Genomic DNA, 25,596 nt, shown 5'->3' on the forward strand with positions numbered 1-25,596 from the left:
TACAAAACCTACAATATTTATAACTTATTTCTGGAATACAAAAAATCCAGGATTAATGGTATTAACGAAGAAGGATTTGATAACACATCGACACAAACACGGTATTTTTCCTTTATCAAAATTAACGATTTATCTTCCGACCTATATAGGCCTAGAAGTATTTTGATATAGACATGTTATAACGTAATAATAAATCAGGCTAACAGAATGCGATTGCAACATATTTCTTATCTGTCTTCATCTGAATTCTCCAGATCAGATTCCGTTCTCGATACCTTACTCTTCGCAATATGAATTTTGCGTCAGAGGATGAAAGGCGATGCGTGCTTTGATAACTCGGTCACCGCATTTAGGTCAAGCTTAAAGGAGTTTCATTCAGAAATAGTTACCCCGACATCTCTTTAGCCTCTGGCGGTAACCAAATACGCCTACATTTTCAGATGTAAGCTTTATCAATGGCGCCTCCTGAAATAAACAAATCAGAAAAAAACATACGTTTGGCTGCTGAAAGTTGTGATGAGTTCTATCAGTGTTAAATAACACATATTTTTTTTACAAGGGGAAATATTTAACTTACATTCGTAATGACAAGCTTATTTGTCTTAATTTGGATTGGCACCAGTTGCCCGCCCAGTAGTTGCACTGCATGCTGTCAGCTGTTCGCACAATAAGGTCCTAATGAGGAGGGGAGCGACACCCGCGGAGAAGGGGATGGATCACACGCATTGTCACACATGTTCATATTCACACAGTAATTCTCACTGAGCATTTTAATCTTTGCTCCTTGCTGATTGGTTGATTTAGCTCGTTCTAATAGTTCAGTTGTTATAATCAATTACTACCAAAACAAATTTCTAGGTGTTTACATGTTTATTTACACAAACGAGTCCACAAAATTATGACCGGATAAGGTACATATTCGCAGCAGAAAATTAAGCCGCCGTCTAACTAACAGCACGAACCAACAGTGAAGCCAGCTACAGCTTTGCTAGACTCTGATGACATTTGTCTAATATCTGAGTGAGTGAATGTTGTTTTACTCCGCATTCAGCAATATTCAAACTACATCTCCGCATTAAGCAATATTCAAGCTACGTCTCCGAATTCAGCAATATTCAAGCTACATCTCCGAATTCAGCAATATTCAAGCTACATCTCCGAATTCAGCAATATTCAAGCTACATCTCCGAATTCAGCAATATTCAAGCTACATCTCCGCATTCAGCAATATTCAAGCTACATTTCCGCATTCAGCAATATTCGAGTTATGCGTCTGTGACAGCAATTTGCTCGACGGGGAAGGATGAAACGTAATTAGTCAAGCCACAAAGCCTGAACACACGATTCATGTTACTCGTCTATTGCGACAAGCAAGGTTGATGAAGACATATATTTCTAATCACGAGTCCCTGTCGTCACCTCTTGACCCTTTCCATAACATGCAAGACGATTCGTCACTTATTTGTTCGAAAACACACAAACCAATCAAAATTGCGGGTATGACTACAAGTACTTTGGCCCAAGAACCTCCCTTAAATATTGATGTTGATATGTATATTTTTTGTGACAGTAACAACTGTTTCACCTTGAATATTGTATATTTACATTTACATATCTATAAACGTAGATGGCTATAAATGTAGATGTTAACATTTGTTGTCATTTTGCACAGAGAAACATCATATTTTTTTACCGCATATTTAGCTTCAGCGTCTCGCTTGGTGTTTTTGTTACGTTCAGAGACCAAAAATGTGTCTTGAAGCAACGAGAGAAGAGACTATAATTCCATTTCTAAGAAAACCTTAGGCTTTGCTTCGTGGTTTGTGTTTTTTTGTTAATTTAAAGAAAACATATTTCGTGAAGCAGTAACAGAAAAAAATCAATCTCTAACAACCCCTAAGGCTTTCTCCTACAATGCATGTTTTACAATTGTATCGTTTGCAAACGATATTTATGTCAGTTTTCAGGCGTTATCTTCAGGAAAAATCTATATTTTAAATAAACATTTTTTTTATTGCAACTGAATCTTCATTTTGTATAATTCCTCATGGACTTTGATACTGTTCCTAATGGCTTTGTCACCTGCATGACAACTATACGTGGAGCTATGCGTGAACGTCATATGGAGATAAAGAAGGCATTGTTTTGGCATGTGTTATCATACTCCACAGTGTGGTGTCGCTCAAAGATCTTATCCAGAAGGCGAGTCACTATGACAGAATACTGTCAGTGCATGGCATGACTGTTACGTGCGACAACAATTGACGCCACATGTCTGATTTCAAAATTGTATCTCAGTTATGCATGGATGAAAAAGGTTAATGATGCTGGGGATATCGCTTCAAGGACAACCGTTTATTCAAATTATTGACGTCCTTATTTGTGTAGCTCGTACTGCTATTCTCAAAGTCACTTGTCTTGCCTATTCCAGAATGTCTTCCTTTGAAGTCTAGACTTGTATTCGTACTACATACAATTTAACTTATTCACAATCATATCGATGTCAATGTTGGCCTATTCCAGACGACTGCCCATACTGACCTATTCCAGAATGTGTCCAAACTGACCTACATGTACATGTATTTCATAATGTGCCCATACTGACCTATTCCAGATTGTGTAAATTCTGACCATTTCCAGATTGAGTTTATACTGACCTATTCCAGATTGTGTCTATACTGACCTATTCCAGATTGTGTCTATACTGACCTATTGCAGAATGTGTCTATACTGACCTATGACAGACTGTGTCCATACCGACCTCTTCCAGATGGTTTCCATACCGACCTATTCCAGATGGTTTCCATGCCGACCTATTCCAGATTGTGTCCATTCCAAAGTGTGTCCATGTCGACCTATCGCTTCAAGGACAACCGTTTATTCAAATTATTGACGTCCTTATTTGTGTAGCTCGTACTGCTATTCTCAAAGTCACTTGTCTTGCCTATTCCAGAATGTCTTCCTTTGAAGTCTAGACTTGTATTCGTACTACATACAATTTAACTTATTCACAATCATATCGATGTCAATGTTGGCCTATTCCAGACGACTGCCCATACTGACCTATTCCAGAATGTGTCCAAACTGACCTACATGTACATGTATTTCATAATGTGTCCAAACTGACCTATTCCAGATTGTGTAAATTCTGTCCATTTCCAGATTGAGTTTATACTGACCTATTCCAGAATGTGTCCAAACTGACCTACATGTACATGTATTTCATAATGTGCCCATACTGACCTATTCCAGAATGTGTCCAAACTGACCTACATGTACATGTATTTCATAATGTGCCCATACTGACCTATTCCAGAATGTGTCCAAACTGACCTACATGTACATGTATTTCATAATGTGCCCATACTGACCTATTCCAGATTGTGTAAATTCTGTCCATTTCCAGATTGAGTTTATACTGACCTATTCCAGATTGTGTCTATACTGACCTATTCCAGATTGTGTCTATACTGACCTATTCCAGATTGTGTCTATACTGACTTATTGCAGAATGTGTCTATACTGACCTATGACAGACTGTGTCCATACCGACCTCTTCCAGATGGTTTCCATTCCGACCTATTCCAGATGGTTTCCATGCCGACCTATTCCAGATTGTGTCCATTCCAAAGTGTGTCCATGTCGACCTATTCCAGATGGTTTCCATGCCAACCTATGCCAGATGGTTTCCAATCCGACCTATTCCAGATTGTCTCCATACTGACCTATTCCAGAATATGTCCATACTGACCTATTCCAGATTGTGTCCATACTGACCTATTCCAAAGTGTGTCCAGACTGACCTATGACAGACTGTGTCCATACCGACCTATTCCAGATGGTTTCCATGCCGACCTCTGCCAGACTTTGTCCATACCGACCTTTTCAGATGGTTTCCATGCCGACCTATGCCAGACTGTGTCCATACTGACCCATATTTAAATGTGTCCATACTGACTTATTCCAGACTGTGTCCATATCGACCCATTCCAGACCGTGTCCATTTTAATCTATTCCAGACTGAAATGCAGAACAATTTAATCACTTAATGGGGTTGGAAATCCACTGAGCACTATAATCACCATACCTCCCCTGAAGCTACTTCTGTATACAATCCTTAACTATACCGGCCTATGGCATACCATACACCAGCAGTAACCACACTTTTACTTTTCTGTTTTCAAAGTTGTTTTTTCAATGCAGTATTGCTTACTAGTGGGATTGGGAGGCGTGGAAAAGTTAATTATCTGGTTGACTGTTTGCCGTTTATTACATTAAATTGTGTCGCCAATGTCTTCCGATGGTGCGGAAAATAGCATTTTGGCCATCCAATTCTTTATGTGTCCAAAAACAGAATCATATTTTCCATCAGGCTAGTGGTGTTAAACTGCGAAACATTTACTATTGGTGGATATGGTTTCGCCGTCATTAGAAAAGTGCATTCAGATAATGCTGTTGGACTTCTGGCAGCGATTCCCGTGGCCCGATATTTCCATCTCAACCCAATTACCTAATTTAATGGCTTGCTAGGTATGTAAGGGGTTTGACATTGCCCACGGTTTTATCCATGATGCTGAAGTCGGTGGCTGTGGCTTCAGAAATGTCAATATCGCGAATCTATTTTGCTGTGTAACTGACATTCATTTGTCAGTGTGTATGCCTTCTCTTCATTTGCAAGACTTCACAGATGCACTGAATGCATTTCAATTGTATGCGTGTCTCGTGAGAAATATTCTTCTTGTCAGCTGTAAGCTAAATCTAATAACGTCAGCTCATGTTGTATTGTTGTACAGTATACAGAGCAGTAAGGTTATATAGAACATACCGAGCTAACAGCATACTGTTATTGTATTCAGGACGATTAGGCCAGGAGAAATAGAGTTTGACCCTAAACAAATTGCAACAGAAATAAATCCAGCTGTTTTGTACTCAACATCAGTGAACACTATACTGAAAGTCTTATGTAAAATATAGTTTTGTTGTTAATCATAATGAATATGTTATGACTAGATAACAAATTAAATTATCATATTTATGTATTTGTAGTTTTTCAGTTTAAAGTTTAAACATTTCTGCAATTTTAAAATATATATGTACTTTTATTTACAAAATGTCATAATAATTATGGTAATTGTCATATAAGTGTGATTTATCAAAAAAATAGTTTTATACTTTCAAAGCACTGACGTATATCAACATTAAGATTTTTCTAAAGAAAAAAACATGCTTTGCTTAGGAAAGGGTATTAAAAACAATTAATGTAAAAATTACTATGGTGGATTGTATGCATGATATATTGAAACAATTGAATTTCACTCATTTCCACATTAAAATGATTGTGGTGCAACCTTAGATCTTTGACATGTGTCTGGATTTTTACCAGTTAAAGAAAAATACTTTATGATGAACAATATTTGCAGTAGGCATGCTTAACATTAAACAGACAATATTATTCTCTTGTATCGTTAAAGAAATACCTATTATTCTACCTCATTCATAAATAGTAATACAAAGTACAATGGCTTTAGAATGAAATAATTATTAGTTCAATATTTTCAATTTTGGACACATGTTAGAAGTGACATGGTTCATACAAAATACAGTTGCATAGAAAAATAGTTTCCAGTGACAACTTCCTTTCCTAGGTCAGTGACCTTAGGTCCATAATTCCAATTAATTAAGTATTTCATCAAAAAAAGCATCATGTGGTAACAGAGATAGTCAACATATGTGATTTAGGAAGATGCAAGGCCTGTTGATCAACAATTAAAAGGTTGTAAGTCTCCCATTAATAATGCTACATATATGTCTAGTGATACTGCAGTTCTTGAAATTAGTGTTTGCTAAGGGCTAGATATATAAATATTTGTTTTATAATTAACTTTTACAATTACAGATGGGCCAAGAAAATCTATGAATGCATGTACTTATCCCTCTCTTATCATTGAAAAATGTCTGGAAGACCGTTGCAGTGCACAAAAACAATATCCAGTCCTGTTGAAATGATCCAAGGCAATGTCAATGTTGTCAAAGGGGAATAACTCTCATTAGTTCTTTTCCTGAAGACTCTTTGTTGTGCAGTATGATCTCCTCAAAGCATGAGACAATACCTAAATTAATCTTTTTCTTAAGTAAGAAAATTATTAGTTTTACCAGGCACATGTTATCAAGAAAAAAAGTATTATTTTCTCTTATTATTCATCAAGAAAACGTGCTAAAATAATATTTTTTGGAAAAGTTCTATATCCTTTTAAGTTTTAAAGTAACATTTTCAGATTTATATCAATATAAAGATAAACTTATAACCTTTCACCAGACATATTGCATAAAAATATAAAGTTTAAAGATATTTCTTTAAAAAAAAGTAAAATAACATTTCATGGTGGGTTTTTTAAATATTGGTATGTTCATAATTAACCTTAATTTTGATCATGTTCCCCACCTAAGATATCTTAAGACTTTCAGTATGTGAATACTCAGGTATTTCTTACTTAGAAACAAAACGATTTGTTTCTGTTGCAATTTATTTTGCGTTCCCTCACTTTAGGCTCTAAAACTCCTGGCCTATTTTCTGTTTTATGACTTTAATCGTTTACAAGGCAACCCTCTTTAGTCAGGACATTCTAAATGTCAGTGCAGTTCTAGTAGGAACCTTATCATATATACAACTGCCATTATTCTACGGCAACCATAATTTGACATTTTGTCTCCGGATGTGGTATCGGACATTTGCAAAAAAATCCGAAATTATTCCCGAAATGTTTTTTGACTTAAAATAAATTCCTCAACATATAATCTTCAGATCTGAAAACTTGTCCCGAAAAAGAGGGTTTCATTGTACGTAATTGTCATCCGGACGTAGGGTAATTGGACAGTCTGGTAGTTAAACCGTTTGGTTTTCGCGCCGGGAGACTGCGCTGATTGGTTTGAATTATTGTTGTTATGTTGCTGACATTGAAATATTGATAGAAATTGTTGGAATGTGGCTGGAACATTCAGGGAATATTGATGGACTGTTGTTTGACTAAGTTACATACTCTGTCAAAAGGATGTACATTTTGACTTGAAACCGTTGAAGCTGAAAATACCCATCTCGTTACCGAGATCTGATATTGATACTCCGCTTTTCTCGACCCTTTCTTGCACTTCATATATGGGCTTTGTATTGACGACGTCATAACCGAACTTAATATAGGACACGTGGTAAAACATCCGATTTATGTCTGAAGATACTATCACATAAATATAACATACATCTCCTGGTATACTTCAATAAAAGGATACTTGTTAACTACCTTTGGAATATGCTGTGTTTGTTTGTTTGTTGTTTAACACCAACCTGAGCAATATTCCAGCTATAAGACGGCGGTTTGTAAATAACTGAGTCAAGACAAGCTAGTGATTGATATCGCGAGTATCGATCCACGCTATTGGGATACGATGACATGCATCAACCAAGTCAGCGAGCCTGACAATCCGATCCCGTTAGTCGCCTCTTACGACAATCATGGGCTGCTGAAGAAATATTCTAACCCGGATCTTCATGGGTCTTTTGAATATGCATTGAATAAATCCACAGACAATCTCATGCATCAGTATACCCTTCATTTCCACACCACAACGAAGTACCATAAGGCTCATTATTACAAATGGGAATATAGAACAAATTAATAGATTTATCCCTGCCTGAATAGGTTCCAATGCTGATATTAGCACCGCTTTGTGCCTACTGACGTAGAATTTTGTGATTGGTTTCCGTATTCATATTTTGGGCAACATCATTTAAGAATATTAGTGGTCTAGCAATGACATTCAACACGTATTATATAAGAACCTTTTCCGAATCGATCGCAAATTAGGCTGAAAATGTAATGATAATGTCGCGACAAGAAGCTGAACGACGTCATGGAATGGTGTTCCCGCGGGTCCACTCGGCGTATTCCGCCATCCAAAAAAAACAGGGAGCACAGGTCGGTGTTTTCATTGACTTTAAGCGTCATATGAGGTTCACGACTGCCGTTTGATTGCTTTGTGACATATGATAGTCACATACCTGTTCCAGTATGAATTCGTGGCAGTGGCTGCTGGGGTCTTATTGCATCGAGTCAAACCTGATAAATGGTGTTCATACAGTGACTTCTCCTTTAATCACTAGGTTACCCGATAATTTTTTCCAGTAATTCCAATTAGCAATGGGCGATGGGGGAAGGGGTTGGGGGTGCTGATACGGATTGAGCTGATACTTGTGATCTGGTAAGCTGACAATCTCTCACAAGAAAAAACTATGGGACAATGTGAATGTTAACAGACAGCCAGGCACTCATGATTTCACCTGGGTACGTCACATCATGGACATCGCTCGACATAAGTGGACAAATTGACAATTCAGAAATAATTGTCATATCATCACCATCATTATTATTATGTACAGATTAAATATAAAAAATGCAGCAAAGATGGTTTGGGTGATCCTGGCATAGTCTGGCTGGTTCGACTCATCATCAACTCAGGGCCCTTGCCCCCTTTTACACGCAGCCCAGACAGCGAATGGGACTTCTCCCAGGAAGCGCTGCCTAGTCAAACCCACCCAGAACTTTTCGGAGAATGTGAAGACTCCCCAACACTGCAGCCTTCTGCATTACCCACATTGTCAGACGGGCTGAATTCCTGGCAGCAAACCTGGGTACTCGGAGTCGGACAATTTGATACTTGGGATGCAAGCGTGACATTTCGAAAGCGAGGTCCGCATATTTGCCATGTTTTTCCTGATTCTTGTCAATCACATTAGTGTCAAAAGGGACAGAAAATCCTATGATATAAATGATTTCATTGGCTTTATCAAAAAGGACAAGATCAGGATCATTATTTTTATTATTATTATTGTTGTTGTTGTTGTTGTATTCAGATGCAGATGATAATGATCATGTCACTGATTCTGTCGACATACACGTAAAAGTCAAATGACTCCGACTTCTAATCTACTTGGAACACACTACATGAATCATTTCCATCTCTGTACAAAAGTATCAATTTGTGAAACAAAAGGTTAACTTGTAGTTTTAATTTCACCACGCAAGCGAACAAGAAGCCTCGCTGAAGGGAATATAAACTGATACACAATATCTGATCCGGTGGGGAGAACTGCTGACAATAGAGGTCGCTGTTCATGGCATTTGTTTGTGTGTTGTTTTACGCTGATGTCAGTAGAATTCCAGCCTCATCATGACGGCCTATAAATAATCGACCCTGGGCCAGAATAAAAAGCGAATGTAACCGAGATATGTATATACAGAGATATGTATGTAACAGTATAAATGTTATTAGAGCTCTACAAATAACAGCAACAAGTTGTCAGAGATATGAATGTAACCCCGTATACATGTTATCAAAGCTGTGTCTATAACAGCAACACGTTGCCACAGATATATATGTAACAATAAATACATGTACATGTTTATCAGAGCTCTGTGTGATTAATAGTTTACATCTTATACAAGAATGGTTACAATGTCGTAAGAACACCTTACTGTGAGTACGACTTTCCAAACTTGACGCATCAGTGACAAAAATTAGGTCCGATGTAATTACCTATTTTGATTTGTACCAATGTTCCCGTGACTTTTGACTTGCCATTCCATGTGTTTGTGACGGGTGCCACCGACGAGGCAGGATACGCTCACTTCTTCGTGAACACCTGGTATCATCATCATCATCATCATTTGGTGCCGTAACGCCCAAAATACGACGCATACCCGATTCTGTAAATATATTATAAGTGGTAATTCTATAGTGATCATAATCTACATCGGGAAAAGATACCATGATTAATTTCAGTTATTTTTGTTTTGTTTTTCAGTTTGGAGTATGAAGTGTGTACAGTGTATGTCCCTCAAAGTCCCTGAGTGTGAGACAGGCAATGTGGAACCTACAGAATGTGTTGGCCATAATGCAAACGCCACATACTGTGTCAGATATTCAGGGAAAATTCATTTGGGTATGTAAAACCAAAGCTTTGTTTTTCATTTTACAAATTGTGTCCAGAATAGTACAGAAGAAAATTTGATGATGAGACTTTCAATTTCTGATAGGCGATGGAACGGTTGACTTTGGACTTCTCAGAAGAGGTATTACCGTCAAAAATGTCGTTTCATTATATCCGATGGGATATCATTATTTCAGTTCTGAGCTAGATAAATGTCAAAAACATCACCTCAGAAAAGAAGTATCACTGTGCGCTGGTTTTTCAGGTTGGCATCATCATGAACGTAATCTAATTGTATTCGGTTTTTCAGTGCACATCTTTCTTGAATTTTTGTGAGGTTTCTTTTCCACTCGATATCGATATTTCGCTACAGTGAAATAACATTTTCTTAGCACTTAATGTAAGAAAGTATTTGGTCCCCCGTAGTAGAAGTAATCAGGGTTCATTTCCTGTACATTGGATATGGCTCCACCCACTGCAGGATAGTACTTTGGCCCAGCAGTAGAAGCACCCTCGGCCATTCTCTTCTACGGCAAAGGGACCTTCCTCCCCGCAGAGTGGATCTTCTAGAGTAAATATATACAGTGTCACACATTAGCCACGTTTATGATAAATATAAACAGTAGTCAACACATCTTTGCTTAATAAGCTTAGGATTCTGTTCATGAAGTATGTGTCAAGCCTTATGTTGTATTACCCTACAGAGGGTAGAAGATGATAACAAACAAATATTCTGGAAAGAAATCTGGAAATTGTGACATGACACTGTTATTTTGTTTGGGGGAATGGGATGTAAGTTTACGTATGGCAATATGAAAAAGCGGTAAAGTGTTTTAATGATCTAAGAATGTTTCGATGCCCTTGTATTTGATTATTGTACGATTATTGCAATGAATTGGGTAGCTTTGATCTTATATCCCGTATTTTAGGTTCGTTTTGGAAAAACACAGTTTGCACGTGCATAACCATGAAATACAAAGTTGGTTGACATGCTTTGATCCTTCGTTTTGATAGTGACACTTCTGAAAGAACAGGCTTTTCAAACGAAATTTATAGAAGCAACTGACAACATATCCTCGTGTACTTATGTCAGTCAAAGGATATTTGGCGCTTTTGATCATCATTAAAAAGATGCCGCCATCACGTATGCATCTTGACACATATATAACTATCTTAGTTCACATTCATTCCCGTCATTGGAATAGGTCAAGCATCATCAAATCTTTCAGAACCGTTTCCTGTGGATAGTTGTTTATCCTCAACTGGAAAAGAAAGGAAAGTAAAAAATTGTCTCAAATTTCTTGCAATGTCTGTTGCCCTCTACGACAAACAGGAGACATATGGAAATGTTAAAGTGTTAAAAAGGGCGAAGCGAAGGAAGTCTTGAAGTCGCTACATGTCCATCCATGAGCAGGTCATATGGGCGAACGAAAACGTAAGTAAAACTGATTTCCTTTTCGTTACATTAGCTTGAGAACGCTGAGTCGGGTCAACGACATATAATTAATAAACGAAGCAGGTATGAAATTCTCACATCAGTGATCAATCTCCACAATACGTATGCCTTAAAATGTAGGTAACTGAAACGTATAGTGATGCTTGAATTAAACCAAAACTATATGGTATGGTGGCTATGTTTACAACTAACATTCAAACATTGAAATTGTTTCAAAGTGCTATGTAATGAACTGAAATTAAATATATAAATTAGAACGGTTAAAACAAATATGGGTAAGACAATGTTATCGGTAGGTTTAGTTATCTGTTCGAGCTGTTGTATACTCAGTATTGTCTAAACAGGCGATATGAATGTAGGAATTATGACCGTAGCTGCAAAACTATGTAATCTTTCTATATACATTCAGAGCTTCGCAGAAAAATATTCAAATAATTTCAACACTAGAAGGACATAATTAGCATATGTTTTAGCCTGTTTGATCAGCGTAATTTTATGAACTCGTTTCCTTAAAAGGTTAATACTAGAGGCAAATGTAACCAAATCGACGCATATAAATGTTCTGTTGTAATGACTATTAGATATAATCAGAGTAATAATAATTCTACAGTCCATCCATCCAAGAGGCGTAAAGTGTGCAATACAGAGAGACCTCGTTAACTCGTACAGCTGAATCCTGACCCTTATTTTTTTGTCAGTTATCAGATACAAATTTTAATTTTACCTACAGAATAAAGTCCTCCATTGTTATAATGCCACCTTTCGTCCAGCGGAAAATATGGTATTATAACCAGGGAGGTGAAAAATAGCCCTAATGACATGATTATAGGATTATAGAATTCGGAAATGCCAATATATTTGATCTGTTGCAATGGATATTCTTATTAACATAAAACTAAATTTGTCCCCCCACAACACACACACACACACACACACACACACACAAACACACACAAACACACACCCTATCAGTCGGTCGCTAAGTGAAATATTGCACCCCAGATCAATCCTTACATTATTTTGTAATTTCAGTTGGAAGGAACTGTCATAACGTTACTTCTCTTTATGTGCATATGTCGATTTGTCGAGGACAGAGTGTGAGTGTCAGCGTCATACTACACCTGTGTGGGATAAATCTCCGCAGCATCCAATCAAATTGAATAATACTGTAACCGTACTCTCCCAGATAGGCATCAATCTCGTTGGACCTCTCAACAACACGAGACGGGTAATTTAAAAATGCAACCTAACAGTTCTACAATGCCGATGTCTGCATTGCGTGTAGAGAAAAAATGATGATAAAGATTGCTAATGTACTGTGAAACACAGTATATCCGGGCGATTCCCAGGTTTTAATGGGGTAAAACGTCGCGTTCAAGCTTATTGCACTTATATAGCGACGTGCGTGCACGTGTGTATATGCGTGTGGCTGCTTGTATGTTCTTCTCCTGACTCATAGTGCTAGCCCACTGAGACACCATGCCGCAGTTTAACCTGAATACCCTACTCAGACTGTATACTGACTCCGAGCCGACCAGTCCTTGTTTGATCCCCTTAATGTCAACTTCTGGGCAGTGAAACATTAAGTACCATGTGTTAACGTATTTTAGTAAAATGACACGGTAAGAGGCTCGAACCACCGACCATGCGTTCTCCGGGGGCGCCCTATCCACTGGACCACGTAGAGTGTCGTAGTCGTGAACTGGTGCCTTAAAATGATTTTACCGTTTCATTTCGGAGCAAAACGCAAATCTGTCCATCCAAACGTTTTACATAGGAAAGACTAGTGATGCATTTTGCTTTGGGGGGATTTTGTTACATTCTTATTTTTGGTGTTTCTATGTAAGGACATTGATCTTAAGTTCTAATTAGGGTAGGGTTCGTTTCTGGAGCATAACTCAAAAAACTTTCAAATTTCTCAACAAATATTCAATGAGTTTGTTTATTTTTCCACGTTATCAAGTATCATGAGGACATTTTTAATAAGAACCTGTTGTGAGAACTTTATGGCTTAAACAGGAGTAGAATGTCCGTAGAGGAATTGTGGGGCGGGGCATATTTTTTTCACGAGTAATACTCTCTCCAGTTTAAAATAGGCTCATGTACAGATGTGGCTTCTTTTCAGTTCATAACCTATTAACTATTGCATATTTCTTCGTTAAACTTTGCGAAAAACATAACGCAAGAAATTAATTAGTGTTCATAAATATTCATTAACTTTTGAAATGTTAGTTTTGTGGTGTCATGTCAACAGGGTGGATTTTGGTTCGAAAGCATTAATCAAGAACTCCTAAATATTAAGCTATTAATGTAATTGTGTCCTGGTGATGTAGATTTTTGTTGGTTTGTTGTTTTGTCGCCGCACTGAGCAATATTCCAGCTATATGACGGCGGCTTGTGATGTAGAAACAAACGTTGGTCATTAAAATCAGTTGCCATTTCCACGACTGCAAGTTGCACTTGGGGTGTATGGCTCGATAACAGAGTGTAACCGGTGCCTTTTACATGAATATATGTTTGTTGGTTGGTTTGTTGTTTAACGCCGCAATCAGCAATATTCAAGCTATATGACTTTGTTTAGACTGATGAATATTGGAAAGGGCCAGATAAATATGTTTATAGAACTTCAAAGAAGATATTGTGTTCTTGTTATATCAGCCAAAGGAAATGAACAGGGCCACATTAAATGCAATGAGAAAGAGATTACAACATTACTTACCACGTTATTTGTTTTTGCTTCCAGGAAATCGATACATTATGTCGTTACCTGACAACATGGGCAGAAACGGAAGCAGTGGAAGACAGACCTGTAGAAACCGTCGCTGATGTTCTAATCAAATTAATATGTTTTCTTTCTGATGTGCCAGAGAAACTGCTAACTGACCAAGGACATAACGAATGACTATGTGAGCTTCTAGGAATCACTCAAAAAGGTATCCTCTTCATACCAACCACAGACAGGAGTATTAACAGAACGTTTCAACAATACCCTCTGCAGCAGCATTGCCAGGAGGCGCAGGACAGTGTGAATGTTCACTTCCTCCAAGTGTGGTTTACATACCGAAAATCAGAGCAGAAATCGACAAAGAACGACCCATTATTTCTGATATGGTGACAAACTTCAAAAGCGATGGACAAGCCCATTTGTCGTGATGACGTCGTAGCCAGTGGAACGTACTGTATTCCTGGCAAGAATACTCTTATCAATGAGAGCGAACGAAGAACGTACAAAGGGGGAAAGCGGGAACACGAACCTTGCACCAAAGACCGAAGCTCCGGAACAAGCAGGTCTCATGTGGCGAAGAACGCTAACAGTTACCTCTCAAGAATAGGAATTATTTACAACGAAAACAAAAGACAAAAGTTCAAGGTTGAGATGCATGTGTCAGATGAAAATCTTTCTGACGAGAGTGTTTTGTCCTGAACCCCTTTCTTAAGTCCACTGAATCCTTGTCATCATCGTATCCCAATTGCGTAGATCGATGCTCATGATGTCAATCACTGGATTGCCTGGTCCAGACTATTTACAGATCGCCGTCATAAAGCTGGAATATTGCTGAGTGCGGCGTTAAACAACACATAAAAAAAACCTTACTACCAGATCTAAGGCTATCATGTTTGGAGTTACAATAAAGAATTGACTCGCTGAAATGTGGCACAACCTCAAGCGGGAGCAGGGATGGGAACGGCCTGTTCAGATCATTGAGATATGCTATCGCTGGAAACCTGAGTTGCCGTGGGAACGTGAGAGCTGCACTAGTCGATTTCCTGAAGCGTTGCTCGGAACTCCTGGATGTCATCTCGTCTACTCCTATTCAAGACTTCATAGTAGTAAAATGGATTAAGTTAGGACTTGGGGGACTGATATGGAATTTCCGTCTGGTGTAACTATACATGAGATATCGGTGTTTGTTAATGGCAAAGTTGGGGTGGAGAACGATCAAGCGTGTGGGTGGAAATTCAGCTGTTACCACAGAACAAGCAGTCTCTCTTGAAATGAAAAAACAGTGCCTCGAACATACTGGAAGTATGTTACTTCTACAATCATTGAATCTTGCTTGGTCGACAACTTTAATTTCAAGATGTGGCGTCGTAAGAAGCCCTATACAGACATTCCAAGATTGTCGACATGATATTGGGCCACTGGCCGACGTGAACGTCTTCAATATGCTGTAGGACCAAATTTGTCTCTTTCATATAAAATATTACCGAGCCTTCTTCGTAACAGTATTTTTATTATATTTAAATGTCTATTGTAATCGAGAATCGTAGAGGAAATAGTTAATTTCTCTGCAGGACCTCACCCGTTTGAATGAAACGGCACTTTGATGCCGAATCACATAATTAAATACCTTTATCAAATAAAAGATGAAGAGATTGCAAGAAACACCACGATTCATTCACCAAGACCGTGAGGCATTAACGTCTTATATCAAAATAAGCGTAGGGTGTCCACATATTCAATTCTTATCGCAAGGCCAAATCGTTGTGCTTTTATTGCGTTAAATATGTATTACTTGGCTTAAGAATCGACCAAATAACAATTCAGGAATGTGGATAATTTCATGTTTAAGCCTTTTCTTTTAACGATAATCACGTTTAGGAATGTAAAATCACGAATTGTAATTCATTTTTGTTCAAGTTCATTGGTTCTCCGACGATGTGTGACATTATTGTCACATAAACTCTATACATTTTTACCATTAACATTTTGTTTGAATGCCAAAAAGAAAAAAACGAGTACATTTTAGTTTGATTTCTCTTCCTACCAATCCTATATTCTTAAAAAACTAATTTTAAAATGAAGGGTCTAATTTTAATCTTAGTTGATATTTCGACAACTGAACATAACGTTTCGAAAAATTGCCTGTAAACAAACGTAAAAAAACCCCATTCAAATATGGCCTGATACTATCGAACCTAACAAGCGTAAGGTTTTCTTGGTGTTAATGTTTTATTCATATAATGATAACATCATAATCGCTTCTTAAATTAATTCCATGGACAGTGTTGAGCTCAAGGCCATTCCTCCCTCCTCACCACTTGAACCCGGTAGTTTTGAAATTTACATGTACATGTATGTATCTTAGTGAACATCGTCCGATAATTGTAAAGGCGTAAGGACAAAGAATTGAAAGGTATAACATCAGTCATCCACTGTGAACATTTGCCCTGTAACGGATTCTTCTTCCACGTGTTTAAACACGTACATGAATGTATGTATGTCAATTCTCTGTGAAGGGTTGCGTCCCTTAGATGTACCTGAATCCAACGGTTGTGGGTTCGAATCTCAGATTCGCAATGACTATAAGTCTTTGTTATCACCATACATGTACCAATGTTTGTATACATCACTAAAATGGTAAAGGTCTTAGAGCTGCATCACTTTAGGCAATATGTCAGTGTGGTGATACCAGCCGATACGCTTAGGGTACCTTACGGGCATCCCACAGACTAAACCTTGTTGATACAGTGGCATCCTGACTTAATCACGTGGAGTGCTGGTCGTGATACCAACCACCAGTTTACCTCTTCCAATTAATAACAAGCCGTTGATACAGAAGGAATATAGCTGTTTGAATGTGGCGTAAAACTATATCCACTCATTCACGGATATGGAGCACACACGTCAAGGATCATGGTACAGACCCACAAATGTCGGCTCCCGGCCACAACACTGTACATCGACGTGTTACGTTCACTTCAACAGGATAAAACAAAAAAGTATAAAACTATAACATCAATACCAACATATGCCCACAAATACAGCCTACAAATACAGTTTGAGTAACCTAGCAATTCACGAGAATATATTAACAGAAAGCACACACATGCACTTTGCAAAAGGTCCACAATCGCCGTCAAACGTTTCGGTTTGCTCTGAAAACAGATTTCCTGTTTCAGAAGCCCGTCACAGCGTGGGTACGGATACCATTTAATTGCTATTGGTCGAGTCCAGTCACATACGTGTTAAATGTCACTTTCCTTAGTGGCACACTCAGCAGTTCAATTGACAATACCTGTCAGGCTGCCGGGCCGCAGAGATCATGTTTCAGCCTTGATTTTTAACATTATAAGTTATCAACCGATCGCGATGGATGATATGGTATGATGTAGCGTGTGTGTGAGCCGACATAGGCTCACTGAGTATTTTACAAATTGTATACTATATTATTTTCTGTTTGATTTCCTTTACAAAGTGCCGAACTCTTAATGAATTGTTGAAATTTACAACTTTTCCGGAAGCAAGAGTTGGCTGATAACCCTCTAAACTGCTTCCTCTGCTTCTTTGACATGACATGATATGACATGACATGACATGACATGACATGACACAATACTTGCAATACTTTAGCAGCTATTTGTGGTATCGCATATAATCTATCATTAATCAAAATGAGTCCAATGTCATATATAGATTACCGCCTCTGTGGTCCAGTGGATGGAGCGTTTGTCCTCACCTCATATGTAGACATTTGCAAAAGATACATAAATTTAGGGATAAATGGAAAAATACAACGAATGGTGCATAATTGCTTTGCACAGAACATGCACGTATCCTTCATTGTGATTGATGAATCACTTACAAAGGTTATTGGCAAGGGTTTTTGAAATGCCATCAATTCAATGAACGCGTGTTTGTTTGTTGTTTAACGCCACACTCAGCAATATTTCAGAAATAGATACATGGTATCTTGACACAAGTGTATCTTGATACCCCTAACAAATGATTAGTACACAATATGACTTACGCATGATGTATGTGTGTTTCGTCACGTTCACTTTCAGAGGCAGAATATAGGTCATCTGTTCCCCATGCGTGTCTCCCTTTTGACATTATACAGTGAGGAATAGGTCCCAAGGACCCCTCGTTTGTCTTCCCTTGGGAAACAAGGCAAAAATAGCCACCAGAACCCCATGCTTGTCTTCGGACATAGGCTCCTACAGACTCTGTAACTTTGGCGTCGGCCTCCAGTTGAGTTTTACGGAACAGAACAGTTCCCCAATAGTCAGTGTGTTTCTTTCCCATATGCTACAGGTTCCCTTGCCGCAAGAACTTCAGCGAAACATAAGATTCACTCACTCTTCTTCTCTTTCAGGACAATTTGTCATCCGTAGTTGCAGTGTGACGGACTATAAACAGAGCTGTCAGGAGCGGCAAGTTGAAGAGGAGGTTGTCAACGTCTGCTACGTTACCTGCAACTACGACGGCTGCAACTCTGCCCACTCCTCTCTGTCGCCCAGACTCTCTGTTGTCACCTTTGCAGCCACCGCCGCCATATTTTCTATTTCTATTGCATTTGTATTATGATCATACCAGTAAATGTTCTTTTTATACAAACTGGGTTTTGTAATTGTTATTTGATTTAAACATATTTCTTCACAAGCGAAAAGGATTGGGTGTAAGTGAATGTAAGATATATGGATGAACACCTTCTTTATTACAATCAGGAACGATGTTTCGGTGTAGGTTCTAACACCGTTATTAAGCAAGTACAGAATAAGGTTGACAAGCATATATACAAGTATGAGGTAATGTTTAGACAGTTGAATACTAGATTGGGGTGTAGTTACATTAGAGTGGGGAAGTCTGTGATGTAAGCAGTGCGGGATGTTTAAGGTAAAATGCTAACAGACGAAGCCAGTAGTATAAGAAAAGGGATTATCACTGATTGTAGTCTTTGATGAGGTAATGGTAAGCCAATGTATGTAATAGCCTTGATCACGACTAATGGTTGGTGTGTTTTGAAGTAGGTGTCTAGTGGTAGCGCGCCCACCCGGAGAACGGAAGGTCCGGTGTTCTATGCCTTGCCGCGTCATTCCAAAAGACTTTAAAATGGTACTTGTTGTTGGTACTTGTTGTTACCTTGCCTGGCGCTCATCAATAAGGGACTACAACAACAACTGGTAGGCTCGGAGTCAGTATACTGTGTCTGATCTGATATAGGTGACTGAGAGTCAATTATGGAAACTGAGCATCGATGTTCTTTGTTTCGGTTTTTGAGGGGCCTTAGTGTTTCGCCAATATGAAAAATGTCCAAAATTACACGGAATGTGGAACACTGTTATCGATGGTTGCTGTTGGCTGGATGGTGGTTTTCCGGTGGCTTAGATGGTGTTTTGAATGAGGTTACTTCTCTTGAAAACAACATCAGTGTTGGACTGTTTTTTTTAGAGCCTCTCGATTTTGTGGCTACCAGTTCCAAAGTAGGGGAGGCTGATCACATACGTTTCCACCAAACAAGACCTTACAACTGAACTACATCATCCCGAACATGTATACACCAAGTACCGCCGCTAACACGAACAGCTTGTGCAACAGACACCGGAGAGCATCACCAAGAAAACCCTGAAACACCCACCCACCCCCCGCATCAACAATCTGCACCCTTTTGCGATCAACCTCCGCTACTTTGGAACTGTTAGCCATAAAATTGTTCATCCATATATCAATGTATGTGATCCTTAGTTAGTACTCCAACTTCTTAATGCCTTGCAAAGAAGCTATTGAGAATACGTTTTGACGACTTCGAATGCCTGTTACTAAACACGTTTACAGTATATCATTGACAATAAGACGTATCACAAAATTCGTGGGCATGAGACCGTGAGAACAGAATACGATGAAAATTAGACCCTGCAGACTTCCATTGTCACCAAATACAAAGCGACAAAAATAATTTGCTATGTCATAAAAAATCTCCACTAAAAGTCCATTGTATTATTTCGACTATATCATAAGCATGTGTTTTTGCATCACTGTCACGTAGGGATGTCACCAGGTGTTCTCGAAAATGGTGTTCGGATCCTGCCCACAGGTGGCACCGGTTACAAATTCATGCAAAGGCAAATCAATTGTTCACCTGAAAAGAACTGGGAATATACAATATATCGTATTTTCTGTTGTCACCTCTCAGTCATCGCCGCCATTTTTTCTATCGTATGTATTACTTTTGTATTGTAATCATACCAGCATGTCTTTCAATAAACCGTTCCTTTTTACAAACTGGGTTTTGTACTCTATATTTGGCATAAAAATATTTTTATCCACATAGCAATACAGAAAAAGAAACTGAGGATAGAATGCGTTATAAAGTAGACAATTACAGTAAAACAATTCGTTGAACTTTACTGCTGAATTTTAGGAAAGAGTGAAAATGGCATTTATCGTTAGCATAGTAAAGATCCCTACTGCCTTATAGAACCAGTTATGATGCCGCTGCTAGACACATTGGTTGCACTCATGCAACAATAACCACGATACCGTAAGACAGGACAGACAGTGGATAGAGCCAGAACAGACAGACCACACGTCACCACACCCAACGTTATCTTCAATCTTAAAAAAAAAATCTTTAATTATATGGCGGAAATGCTGTTCAAAGCAAAGTTGAACCCAGCTCATTAATTCACGTACAGTTCATTGGCTTAAATAGTGAAGCCAGTTCAAAATGCCATGGACCATGTAATCATTGGTTTAAAACGACAGTATATTTGATAGTTTTCGCCTTCAAATTAATTTTTTTTTTTTAGCCATATACGCAACCCAGATGTGATCTTGAAGAGCAAATCCTTTAACAACTAGGCTACCTCATCGCCACTTGGCAACTATCTTTCAGACCAAAACTCGAAGTCACCTCAAAAGCTGCTGATCAATAAACAACCAAGGGGTAAGAGTTATGTCCCTTTGAATCCATGACATGTCTTGACCCTGCGCAGGAGGATTGAACACCCAAATAACTTTAAAAATGATTCGGGTGAAAAATTGAGTCAGTTTTGGTTGTAGACGTTGATGACGTTTGTAAAACCCGTGAGCAAGGGTATTGGATATTGGAATCGATATCCAGACAGCAGTTCACAATGTTGATGCAAGAGGTCAAACAGAAAAGGACACAAATGTGAGATCGTTAGACTTCGATGATGGTTTTGACGTGGAACATTTGCGTCATTCTAGAAAAAAGAAGAATTGCAAATAGACAAATTGCTTCAGACAACTTTAAGATCCTTTCTTAGTTACTTTTACTGCGTGTACAACTATAGATACCGCGTCTGATTTCTCAACAACTATGTGGGTTAATCGAGGCTGACTAAATGATACTCTGTGCAATTTCTTAGGCCACCTATATTTTGTGTGTATTGTTCTTGTCCATATCTAGCCGATCAAAAGAATGTATCGTGTTAGATATATAAAAAAAAAACATATATTCCACCATTCGCCTGTCTCAAGTTTTGCATTCCCGCTCTGGAAACAAGCAAAATAATTGCTTGAATTTGTCCAAACTTATGCCGGTGTAGGAGGCTCAAATGACTCCCCAGGCTCAGACAACTCTAGAGTCATTTGAGCCTAGGCTAGGCCAATATGACTCTAGAGTCAAATTTAGAGGCAGTCTTTTGAGCCTACTACTTCGGCCTTACGGTGCTAGCTCATATACCATGTCACACGGATACCCCCACTAAGACACAATATACTCACTAGGAGCCAACCAGTCCTTTTTTTACCCTCTTAATGCAGGGTAATAACAAGCGCCGTCTGTTAAAGTATTTTGGTAGGAAGGAGCCGGGGATCGAACCACCGATCGGACGCTCTTTCCACCAGACCACGGAGGCAGTCCTGTGCCTAAGTCACATCATTGGCTGCAACTCACACACGGAATCCAGTTCAAGATTCTGGGTCTCGTATTCAAGGCACAACATCTATCAGAGAGCTCATAACAGAGCATTCCATCCCGATCTCTAAAATCAGGTAGCAAGCATATGTTGTCGGTGTCAAAACAAGCTACGGCACATTTAGGGATCGAGCATTTGCCAAAGCTGGACCAGTACTGTGGAACAAACTTTCAGATTATCTCCGATGTATTCAAAATCTTTCTTCCTTGAAGACTCGACTAAAGACTCGCTTCTTCAAACCATATGTTCGAACTGTTCTTTCCCTAGCCTCTTTAAGCAGTTATCAATAACTGAAGACAGGTGCTCTACCGATCAAAATGTAATTCGTTGTTTAATATATGGCATTCAGAAATGTAATACATGTTTGAGTGATTGACATTTTCACATCAATGGTAGAATTTACAACAACAACAAAATCTTTCTCCTGTTGCGTCTATTGTACTGCGTGGCGGCGTTTTAAACAGCACGTGCAACTGTTATTCGACGGACCGTTGGCGGAAAAGTCGGAAGAATCGAAGTGCTCATACCTCCTACTTTGGGTGTGAGAAAAAGGTAGAGATGTTTACAATACATGGTCAAGCATTTCTGATGATGACAAAAAGTTACTTCAAACTTACTACACTCGCTACGCAGCATACGTCAAGCCAAAGTTGAATCCTGTTTTGCAAGGTACAAATTCAATAACGAAGTTCAGGGGTCATCTCATTTTGATCAGTTTATGGCTAGATTAAAGCTGCTAGCTACAGATTGTGCATTTAATACATCTGATGAAATGGTGAGCAACCGCATAGTGTTCGGCACATCATCTACTAAACTTCGTGTAAAATTGATAAATGAAGGGGAGAAATTGACACTCGAGGAAGCAATTCAAATGGGACAAAGTTTGGAATACTCTCAGGAACAGTTGAAAACAATGGCCAACCTTGAGGTACATACAGTTTCAGCCAGTGATAATTCCCATCGACACAAAAAGTATCATTATACCCGACAGAAATCACAACCTGTAAAACCTCACAACACATCAAATAGGAGATCATCAAACAGTGATGACAAAACACATAGTCAGTGTAGAAACTGTGGTAGATCACATTCTAAGCGTGAACCGTGTCCTGCCAAAGGTAGAAAATGTGACAATTGTGGAAAGTGGAATCATTTCAAGATTGTGTGTCGCTCAGTGAAAGTCAATGAGGTTGTGACAGATGAACACTTTGATTCAGGGGACTCAGACTTTCTCATCGACTTAATTGATAGCGTGGATACGTCTAGTGATGTTGACAGTGTCCACTCCAAAACTGAGGATACTAACCAGGCTTTTGTTACCGTGAACGTAGGAATTAAGGGCATACCAGTGGAATTCAAATTAGATACAGGGTCTCAGGTAAATATCATACCAGCTGGATTATTCCCAAAATTGGCACTACAACTGTTCTCAGTAAACCGCCCAAACAGCTGATGGCGTATGGCGGTACACATCTTCAAACTCACGGTACATGTAGCTTACCTTGTCAGATTGATGATCGTGAATTCACAGCTGAGTATTACGTTGTAGAGACGGAATCAAACCCTGTACTCAGTCTCAAAACATGCCTTGAATTGGAGCTTATCCAACTTACCTGTCCGGTTGATACTTGTGGGTCGAGTGAGAAATCTGGAAAACCTCTTGAGAAGAGCACCATTCTTGCAGAATATGCCGATGTGTTTGAGGGCATTGGGCTCTTTCCAGGTGAATGTACGATACGCATCGATCCGAGTGCTATCCCTGTAGTTCACCCACCACGAAAAGTTCCAGTCGCACTTCGTGAGAGACTCAAAGATGAACTTGATCGGATGGAAAAGTCAAACATTATCACAAAGGTTGATGAACCAACTGAATGGGTCAACTCTTTAGTAATCGTTGAAAAGCCACACCAAAGAAACTGCGCATATGCTTGGATCCATTGGACCTGAATCGTGCTATACAGCGTCCACACTACCCAATGAAAACACTTGAAGACATCCTTCCAAGCCGCTCTAAGGCTAGTTATTTCACTAAACTCGATGCTCGATCTGGATATTGGGCCATCAGACTGGCTGAGGAATCTTCATTTCTTACAACGTTCAACACCCCGAATGGACGTTAAAGATTTCTTAGACTACACTTTGGGATACGTTCAGCACAAGATGAATTTCAGCGAAGGATTGACGAGTGCTATGAGGGACTAGATGGCGTTGCAGACATAGTTGATGACGTTCTGGTGTATGGAAGTACTCCCGAGGAGCATGATCACAACCTGCGGAACATGCTTTCCCGCTCCCGTGACAAAGGTATTAAGCTTAACGAAGAGAAGCTTGAAGTTGGTGTCACAGAGATCCAATACTTTGGACACATCTTGAGTGCTGAAGGCCTCAGACCGGACCCAGCTAAGGTCTCTGCTATATGCTCAATGAATCCACCACGTGACCGCTCTGAATTGGAAACAATTCTTGGAATGGTTAATTATTTAGCCAAGTTTGCTCCTAATCTGTCCGAGATCACCAGCCCTGTGCGACAGCTCCTTCCCAAAGACGTTGAGTTTGTGTGGGATCATCCTCAGTCCACAGCGTTTCAGAGAATCAAGGATATCATCACACAGACACCTGGGCAAGTTCTTGCCTACTATGACCCAGATAAGGATCTAACACTCCAAGTTGATGCATCCAAGTATGGTTTTGGTGCCGCTCACTTACAGGATGGGAAGCCTGTCACTTATGCATCCAAGTCATTGACCACCACGGAGGTCAATTATGCACAGATCGAAAAGGAAATGTTTGCTATACTGTTCGGCTGTAAGCGTTTCCACCAGTATGTTTATGGTCGGCATGTGAAAGTCGAGTCCGATCATAAACCTCTCATCTCTATCATGAAGAAGCCTCTTGCTGTTGCCCCTGCTCGGTTACAGCGTATGATGTTGCAGCTACAAAAGTATGACCTCACAGTTGAACACAGACCTGGGAAGGAAATAGTAGTAGCTGATACACTTACACGCAAGTCAGTGCCTGATACCTACCCGCACCTTTCAGAAGGTATGGACGCGCATGTCCATATGATAGTATCAAATGTTCCTGTCAGTGATAAGAGGATGGAGGATATTAGACGAGCCACAGAAGCTGACCCTCAGTTCTCCTTGCTCCAACAAACTATCATAGGAAGCTATGCCCAAGGACAATACTTGAATTCTGGAACTTCAGGGACCAACTTGCCTTCATGGATGGCATCATATTCAAGGGCCAGAAAATTGTCATACCCAAGTCCCTGAGTACAAGTATGCTTGACAAAATTCACACTGGACACATGGGAGTTGAAAAGTGTCTCCGACGTGCTCGTGACATTTTGTTTTGGCCCAAAATGTCGAATGATATCACAAGTCTTGTACTCAACTGTTCTGTGTGCCTAGAGAGAAGAAACTCTAACCCCAAGGAACCCCTCATATCACATGACATTCCCAGTCGTCCTTGACAGACCGTGGCCACA

At 39.2% G+C, this 25,596-nt stretch overlaps 1 protein-coding gene across 1 annotated transcript in view; it reads left to right on the top strand.

The window, feature by feature from the left end:
• Positions 1–20,407, top strand: part of LOC139469116 (U-scoloptoxin(05)-Sm1a-like) — a 65,432-nt gene extending 45,025 nt beyond the window's left edge. Inside the window, exons 2-3 of the mRNA XM_071251249.1 lie at positions 9,857–9,994; positions 18,539–20,407. Of these exons, the coding sequence (XP_071107350.1) occupies positions 9,857–9,994; positions 18,539–18,750 (350 nt within the window). The 3' untranslated portion in view covers positions 18,751–20,407. The remainder of the gene's footprint in view (positions 1–9,856; positions 9,995–18,538) is intronic.
• Positions 20,408–25,596: the final 5,189 nt, after the last annotated feature.

Source organism: Haliotis cracherodii, unplaced genomic scaffold, assembly GCF_022045235.1.
Source record: "Haliotis cracherodii isolate W230 unplaced genomic scaffold, xgHalCrac1.p SCAF_2, whole genome shotgun sequence".
Taxonomy (NCBI): domain Eukaryota; kingdom Metazoa; phylum Mollusca; class Gastropoda; order Lepetellida; family Haliotidae; genus Haliotis; species Haliotis cracherodii.